Here is an 8,225-nt window from a genome sequence, read left to right as displayed (position 1 = left end):
GAAACCATCTTTTTTTAAATACCCAACAAATCGAAGCGGTTTGCAGTCTTTATTTTTGACTTATTTATGAAGCAATACAATTTACCAAACATGCTTTAAACGTTGAAACACGCCTTAGACCCTTTTCTACCAATCCCGCTTAACTTTTATTAAAAAGGATATATATGTTGTCTCATGCACTGGATGTCCAGTTGAAATGCACTCAAATGCAATGGAAAAGGACATTTTTGTTCGTAACGTGCTTAGTGTGCTCGCTATTCCAATGCTTTTTCCATATTTCAATAGTTCGTCATTAAAAACAAGTTATCAGGAAGACTTGCTCTTATCCGCGCTCTGCTGTTGACGGCGTTGTTCGGCTTTCCTTCGCTTGGCTGACAAAAACACGATCCAGCAAAATCCGATGATGTTGGCAAACAGCACGCGCAGCTGAGGGTAAAAATGGGGGATATTTATACAAAACCGCAGATAACACGTTGAACAGAATCATCATAAAATTGGGCCCGTTCTCATACCATTGGTGGAACGTAGTTGAAGTTGATGAGCACTGGCAGCGTTAGGAACTTCCAGTTACCCCGCAGGACACTACGGTAAAGCATGAACAGGTTGGACAGCGCATCCTCATGACTCTTGCACTCGAAACGAGAAATGAAATAGAGCGAGAGTGCGGTAATTATGGGCGCGAATAGTGCTCGTTCGCCCAGCACCATCAGCAGCTTCTTGAAGCGCGAATCATTCGTGACACGGTCCAACCAGCTGTAGAAAAAGTGTGACAGTGGGCCGGTGAAGATCAGGCCGAACAAACCGTACGCCAGTACCGAATCCGTGTTGAGCTGCTTCACACCACCTAGCTTCTGGGAGACAGCGTTTGCCGACGATGCGATGACACAGCTAAATTAAAAAGGAGGAGAAAGTTATTATAACAGGTCTGAGGAGTATGATTAAAGTACACTTACCTCGTTATCGCCTTGGTACGAAGGGGATGCTCAAAGAGTTGTTCCAGGTAGGAACCGAGTAAATTGTAGATCGGCTTAGAAAGAGACATCCTGAAAGATCTGTGTTTAGCTGGAAAACCGATTGATAGAGAAAACTAGGCGATAATGACCGTACCACAAGGGGGGCCCAAGCAGGTCGCGAAACGATTTGAAGAATAAATGAGAGTGCAAAGTATACGATTCGGCTGCTGGCTACGATTTTCTGCTTATCGCACCGCGAAGCTTACGGAATGATAAAACTGGACGTATTATCAGGTGATAACAGGAGATGTAGTACCCAAACACCTCCCCGGTCCCCTGAAACCCACTCAAAGCTAAATTTTATGCAATTCTCGTTTAGGAATGAGCGCTGAGGACAACGAAATTGGTAAGCCTCGGCTACAGCTTCGGGTTCGCAATTTCAGGCATATTGATAAGAACGATGGGGTCTCGAGATATTAGGTTTGTAAACAAAACTGCACCATCACACCATGGAACTTACTATGTCAGTCCAAAGGTCCTTACCAGAAAGGGAAAAGAGGTCACACTAGTCTGGAGTTATGCTTCACTTATAGAATAACACAAGATTTCTAACAAACACGGTGTACTGTAAGGAATGCTTTTGAATTAAAATTATTAAGGCTATATGAACAGTCAATTATTCCTATTCCAAACAGTCGCACTTTGGGGAAGTGAACTTCGTTCTAGAGAGTTGGTGTTTTGAATATCAAACTAGAGATGCAACTCCGGAGCTGGAGCAATTGACACCACACAATCATTGATGGCCTTATCAAACTCATCACCAATGGCAACATTGTGAAGTCACTGGACTGTCAAAATTGGTTTTGGTACCCAGTTTGACATACATTATAGTGCCTTTTTGTAGTGTGTTAAGGCAGGCCACTGGTGAGTAGAAGTTTATTTCATACACTTTCTGTTTACATATATGGTTTTCGATAGCTCAGAACTGAAATACTGACAGAAAATAAATTAACAATGCGTGTAATTGATTGCAAAGAAAATCAAGAATCAAGAATTTTCAAGCTGTTCACGTCAAGGCAACCGAACCTTTGGCGTAATATGTATGAAAATTTACCGCTCAATTCGCACGGATTCATGCAAGCTCGGATCGGACTCATGAGTCCGATTCGTAGCTCACCTATATTGATAGATCAGATCGGACTTATCAGTCCAATTCGTAGGTCACATCGCTACGCGCCGATAACTAAAAAAAAACAACTAAAATCTGGGCCATTTTCAGTGTTAGCGCAGTGAGTCAAAGAAGATAGTAATAACGATCTGTTTGATGTGATTGTGATGAAATAGAGTAAAGTTTGTTCGTCGGTGTCGTCGGAAAATCTTCAATACGAAAAATCTCGATCGGCTAAACGAAAACATTAGGTCAACTGCGGAGATACGTGGCGTTACGTTCGTTTTTATTTTGTTCAGGTGATACCAGTAGGTGTGCAGTACGTGTGTTTGTTGGGGTACGTGTTGTGTTTTGCTGTGCTATATCAAAGTATCTTTTCACTAGCAATTTTCGTAATCAAACACGATCGAAAGTCTCGGCATCGAATAGAAAATAATGCTGTGACCTGGCTATGTTTTGATTCGGCTATTAGCTACAGTGAATATAAAAATGGGGTTTCCTATCCACCCTATCGAGTACGGGTCGTTGCAAGCGATCGAAAGATCGCGAAGTTTTACATTCGAAATGTTTTTACGTACGCAAAAGGAACGGTGTGTGTTGCAATAGTTCCAAAATACAGTGGAAAAGAAAAATGCATCATCATCAACCGCCGGATCGATGGTACCCTCGCCTGAACGATTGCGATTGTATTTATTCGCAAAGAGGGTATGTCCGCTATTATTGGCCGTAGTGCGCCTGTGCGTTCTTGGGAGACGGAGGACCAAAAGCTGCTAGTTTGTCCACACATCCCGAGGTTTCATTTAAAGTTCCAGAGGTTACCGAAGATTTGTATTTAGTTTTAATCTACAGTTATAAATTGTCTGCTGTAATCACGGCTTTATCGTCTGGCTCTAGTACGTCTACATCAGACCAACCTCTTACTAGGCCACGGTAGTCTCCGGTGGCGATAGAGTTTTGTTGATTTTAGTTTTGTAATCCCCCACCTGACGGAAAGTTATTTACTGTGTGACATCCAAAAACCTGTTTCGAGCGCCGCGATACTAACCATCCGAGATGGAATAAGCTTCGAGAAACAACCAAATCGCTCCAGATTGCTGGAAAAGGGGAGAACAGTGCGCAATGCGTACTAGATACAAAAAATCAGTCTGCTGAATATCAACTATACAAGACCGTGATTCACTGAAAAGGCATTTAAATTTAAATTAAAAAAAAATATGCCCATCATGCGGAAGAACTACTGAAAACGGAGCGATTGACTGATACTATCTTGTCTCAGTGACCCTTGTCGTTGTGGCACTGAAGGTACCGGAAAATAAGCTTGAAAAGATCGATCACCATCATCAAAGAAACACCACGTTAATAAATTCCATCCGTCGAGAATGGTGAAGAGCGATAGATCCGGAAACGTCGCTAACCTGTACTACTGGATCGACCGGTCCGCTGCCGGACACCACTGGTACGGACGAGTCTTTAGCATATCATGCGGTAGTAAAAAAGAAACAGGGACACGCGGGGTGTAGTACGTCACATGATGCGGCGTACCATCGGATGCGGCATGCGATAACGAGCCTAACGTGCTGAAGTGGCCAATCAGAGTAAAATGCGGACGAACTGGAGGGGCAGGGCAATGCGTCAATGACGCCCTAATGGTTGCATACTATTGTCCGCCTTGGTTTAACGAACGCATGGGAACATGATTCGGTGCGTTTCACCGCTCAAGAGGAACGACGAGCGAGAAAAAACAACCTTTAAATATTCTTGCCGCCTGAATGATTTCTAGCGCGAAACACAAACCGCGTGGGCCTGGCAGGGTGGCTTCCGAAAGTGTCGATTAATTTCGTCAACAGCTGAGAGCTGGGTTTAGCGGGTGTTTGGCGAGGCGGATAGTAAAATCCTTTCAAAATGTTCCCAAAATAGAAAGGTCTTTCCAGTGGCTGGCGCTACAGCCGATGCAATCGAAAGCGTTCGAATTGTCAATATTGTGCATCAACGTAAGCCCCTGCGTCCGATGTTGACCATTTCAAGGGCGAGCCACTTTTAGACAGGGCAAGTAGCAACGAGTTTGTGCAGTGGTACGCTCCACATTTATGCATGCATATTTATGTAGTTTTAACTCGCGTGTTTGTTTTCATTTTGCGTCTTGTACCCAACTCGACGTGGTAGCGCTAAGCGATAGTAATTTGTCCACGTTACGTCCACGGTTCACCAGTTGTGGCTAGTTGGAAAAGGACGCCGTCAACCTTGGGAACGGCGCAATTTTTGTCTCTGACCCATGAAGAATGGCATAGGCGGTTCTGTCGCGAACCGTTTCAGGATCGTGCGGCCACTTAAGAAAACAAGAAAGGCTTGCAGCGCTTGTAGTCCACCGATCTCGTCCAGTTTCCAGGCGGACAAAAACTAGAAATGAAACCATAACACAACCCAGAGGCCAGGGTCATCTGCTCAGTCGTTTCTTATGCCAAATAGTTTGTATTTGCATGTGAGAAAGTCATGTGTTAACGAACCGGCAATCTCTGCTCAAATAGAGTGACGCAATTATGCATGCGTTCTACACTGGTCACCGCTGTTTACGTGTTGCTTATCAAATACTGTAAGCCATCGTTCACTAGAAGTAAACATGATACGTCACAATGGGTAAACCTAATATACTCTGCGTAGTTTTACACCACTGCGAAGTTGGACAAACTCGAGCAATACATCGTAGTGTTCCACCAAAGCGAGGTCAGAAAAATTAGAACCCTGACTGTTAAAGCCATCCTGCCCTTTCGACCTTTTTTCCGCCTCCACGGTAGACGTGGCAAACGATGACGTGGACATACGTGCGGGGCCCAGCTTTGTTCCATTAATATACGGTCATCTCCCCCTGAACAAAGGTACAGAGCACGTCACACACCTATCGATCGCATGTCCTCAAACTGCGCACACAATGGATCGATTTGTATGGAACAGGTTGAAGAAATTACCTACGGTGTCCAACAACCGACCACCAACGGCGAATCCGTATGGAAAAGATGTGCCCCGAATCGTTAACCAATACCTTGAATGGTTCCTCATTGACGGGAAGTGAATATCGCCATGCAGTATCAAGGAACACCAATAGGTTAAAAAGACGTAACGTGTAGCACTCTAGCGGACATAATTTTGTTTGGACAAGAAAACAATCTCAACCTAAGACGTGAGAGTGGTGGACAATAAACATTTATAATAAAAAAACCAGTTTGAGAAAAAAAGAAGCACTATCGTTTAATCGCCACAAGTCACGTATCGAAAGTGCTTTAAGCTGTAATATTGCTCGCTTTTGCTTTGGTGAAAACATATCTAACCTCTAATGCCATGAGTTTGGGGCGAAATAAGGACCTTCAGTGAGCGCTGTTGACCTTGGTCAAAGCAACCGGTGGTGGGCTGTTTGCCATCTTCGCTAAAATCCAAATCTAAAATCGTCATGCGACTGGACGGACTGGTTTGCCCAACGAAGATGATGGGTAGCTTGATGCAGCACCGGTTCCGACTTACACCGGTGCATCTATATTCATTTCGAGGCAGATTTTTCTGTTTGATTGTGAATCTTCTGATGTGAAGGACGCCATTGAAGATCAGATTGGCAAGTTCGCTATATGCAAATGTAGTTGAAGCACTATTGAAGACACTGATTTTGGCCGGATTCGTACAGGGAAGAGTTAAAAGCTGCATCCAAACAATCTGAACTTAATTTAAATATTTAAATATAAACGCTTAATGAAGTCCAGATGGGTTTGATGCAGCTTTAAATTCCATCCGATACGATAGCATTCATAATCAGTATCTTCAAGTGTTCTAACTCCTTACTTCTATTCGCGTCCTAATGCAACATTCTCCAAGTTGATTGCACACTATTTAATTTTTAACCACTCAAAAACATTTTAGTGGCCTTGGCTGCTTGGGCAATCTGCTTCGTTCACATGATTCTAGCGATTGCTGCACGATATCTTTAATCGGATATAATTTGATTTCAGCACCACAGCATTGGTTCATTTCAATCAAGTTCCAATTATAATAATAATATAACTCCCAACAACACCAGCGTCCGTTCGCATTATAGCCACAATGTTAATGAAGAATTCTATGGTTACTATGTATTAATGGCTTCAAATAACCGTTTACGCCTACTATGTGCACTTATTTTATGTGCTCTAATTCACCTTGAAAGCAAATTTAATGCTTTTACTGTTCCTTTTCAGGTGCGCTAATCATACGAACCCAACGGAATGGCATCAACGACAGAAATCCCACCAACCGTCGACACAACACCCAGCGCCCCAGTGCTGGACAGTTTGAACAGAGATGCACCGGCAGCGTCAACCTCGTCCTCGGCGATGACGAGTACGATAGACAGTGGTAAACCCTCGACCTCGTATGCGTTCTCGTTTGTCGGCTCGAATGCGACCCCGAGCAGTAGCACGGACAATAACAGTACCGCCCACAGCAATCAGCAGCAACCCGCCCCAAATGATCCCAGTGAACCGGACAGCGGCAAACCGAAGGCAGCTACAACGCAGGAAAATGGAACCGAAGGTCCGGGGTCATCATCGAGCACCACCGGCGACGACGGAGCGGGAGATGAGGAGAAAAAGGACGACTCGATGTTCGAGTGCAACATCTGCCTCGACACGGCCAAGGACGCGGTGGTTAGCATGTGCGGGCATCTGTTCTGCTGGCCTTGCATCCACCAGTGGATGAACGGGTACCGCAACACCTGCCCGGTGTGCAAATCGTCCATCAGCAAGGAAAAGGTGATTCCACTGTACGGGCGTGGTGGCAGCAAGGAAGACCCCCGGAAGACGGTACCACCGCGACCGGCCGGCCAGCGGACGGAACCGGAGCACCCGACCGGCTTCCAGGGCTTCACCGGGGACAGCTTTCACATGTCGTTCGGGATCGGCGCGTTCCCGTTCGGGTTCTTCTCGTCGACGCTGAACTTCGGTGCGAACTATGCGCCAGGTGGCGGGGCCGCACCCCGGGACAATACGCGCGAATCCGACGAGGACCAGTTTCTCTCACAGGTGTTCCTGTATGTGGCACTCGTCTTTCTGGCCTGGCTGGCCATGGCTTAGGAGGGGACGAGTATAGACGCAAGATAGACGCCGCACGGTTGCTCTTTAGGGCAAAGAAAGCTTAGCAAAAAAAGGTTTTAAAGCAGATCATGTTTCGATCAACCAACAACGTGGCGTCCCTAGGCAACAAGGCATACGTCCGTAACTACCCATCACTTTGTACTCCTCGTCGAAATGTAGTCCCCACATAGGTTGGCCGTCCCAAAGCTGGTTAAATCTGTCGTCGTTAGCAAATCTTATATATACGCATGGTGGTACATTTATTTGTGATAATTCAAGGAAGATTGTTTGTTTATGGCTTACCGCGATCCGATGTTGGATTTGTTTCATAAAAGATAAGTCAAAACACGGCGGTCGAAGAATGATGTAGCGTGTGGTAGTCGATACGCGGCAGGGATGAGAGCATAAGCAAGGAACATGATGCAATCAAAACTCTTATGCACATTTACGCATCGCTATAGACAATTGGCAGGCAAACGAAATGTCTTTGCTGCGTAACAAACACACAACAAAAAAACAGAAACAATTGTTTCCCTTCACGCCCGGGGTGGCACCAGGTTGGATAGCCGAAACTGTCAAACCTTGTCCGGATGTCCTCATATGTCCCAGGAGGGGTGGTTTGTGGAATCGAACCGAAAGGTGTATGTAATTTATTGAATGTTGTAATATGTGTATATCAGGTCACGTAATTCAAATTCCGGTTTCGGACGCACTGTGTAATTATATTTCTGGCATTTTATGGTATTCTTATTTTTTTCTTTTTCCTCTTGTTTTACTCAATACGAAACAAAACAAAAGGTCTTGCAGAGGTGGGCATCAAAATGGGAGGGACGTTCAATACCTGTGTAAAATGTTTATGTATGGTAATGTTAATTAAATGAAAATAAAAGGAAAACAATACGAGCAACAATATTATTCGCAGATTGCATTTTTCCGCTGGTAACTCGTAAGAAAGCCTTCCTTAACTTATTCATTTATGTATTCTTTTTCGGACGTAAGTTTCTAGTTTTTCGC

At 44.6% G+C, this 8,225-nt stretch overlaps 2 protein-coding genes across 6 annotated transcripts; one reads left to right on the top strand and one right to left on the bottom strand.

Moving 5' to 3' along the window:
- Positions 1–16: 16 nt before the first annotated feature.
- Positions 17–1,680, bottom strand: LOC131266367 (PXMP2/4 family protein 3). Of its 3 annotated transcripts, none has more exons than XM_058268859.1 (4): positions 1,474–1,680; positions 954–1,062; positions 513–888; positions 17–426 (listed from the first exon to the last, which is right to left on the bottom strand). In XM_058268859.1, exons 2-4 carry the CDS (start codon positions 1,040–1,042, stop codon positions 307–309), a joined length of 585 nt encoding a protein of 194 aa, XP_058124842.1. In that variant the 5' UTR covers positions 1,043–1,062; positions 1,474–1,680; the 3' UTR covers positions 17–306. The 3 variants fall into 3 exon arrangements, with proteins under 3 accessions (XP_058124842.1, XP_058124843.1, XP_058124844.1); XM_058268860.1 differs by having other exon boundaries at positions 1,497–1,680; XM_058268861.1 differs by lacking the exon at positions 1,474–1,680 and adding an exon at positions 1,220–1,377.
- Positions 1,681–2,258: 578 nt separating this feature from the next.
- On the top strand, positions 2,259–8,111 carry LOC131266366 (E3 ubiquitin-protein ligase RNF185-like). Of its 3 annotated transcripts, none has more exons than XM_058268856.1 (2): positions 2,259–2,420; positions 6,339–8,111. In XM_058268856.1, exon 2 carries the CDS (start codon positions 6,366–6,368, stop codon positions 7,209–7,211), a length of 846 nt encoding a protein of 281 aa, XP_058124839.1. In that variant the 5' UTR covers positions 2,259–2,420; positions 6,339–6,365; the 3' UTR covers positions 7,212–8,111. The 3 variants fall into 3 exon arrangements, with proteins under 3 accessions (XP_058124839.1, XP_058124840.1, XP_058124841.1); XM_058268857.1 differs by having other exon boundaries at positions 2,259–2,458; XM_058268858.1 differs by lacking the exon at positions 2,259–2,420 and adding an exon at positions 3,390–3,577.
- Positions 8,112–8,225: the final 114 nt, after the last annotated feature.

The sequence above is a fragment of the Anopheles coustani genome, chromosome 2, assembly GCF_943734705.1.
Source record: "Anopheles coustani chromosome 2, idAnoCousDA_361_x.2, whole genome shotgun sequence".
Classification (NCBI taxonomy): domain Eukaryota; kingdom Metazoa; phylum Arthropoda; class Insecta; order Diptera; family Culicidae; genus Anopheles; species Anopheles coustani.
This window is presented reverse-complemented; position numbering and strand designations above follow the sequence as displayed.

Excerpts from the sequence above, each read along its gene's own strand:
- LOC131266367 (XM_058268859.1), bottom strand. The coding sequence starts at position 1,042 with ATGTCTCTTTCTAAGCCGATCTACAATTTACTCGGTTCCTACCTGGAA. Across the intron at positions 889-953 it reads CGTACCAAGGCGATAACGAG|CTGTGTCATCGCATCGTCGG; the intron begins GTAAGTGTACTT and ends TTTTTAATTTAG. Across the intron at positions 427-512 it reads TCAACTACGTTCCACCAATG|CTGCGCGTGCTGTTTGCCAA; the intron begins GTATGAGAACGG and ends TTTTACCCTCAG.
- LOC131266366 (XM_058268856.1), top strand. The coding sequence starts at position 6,366 with ATGGCATCAACGACAGAAATCCCACCAACCGTCGACACAACACCCAGC.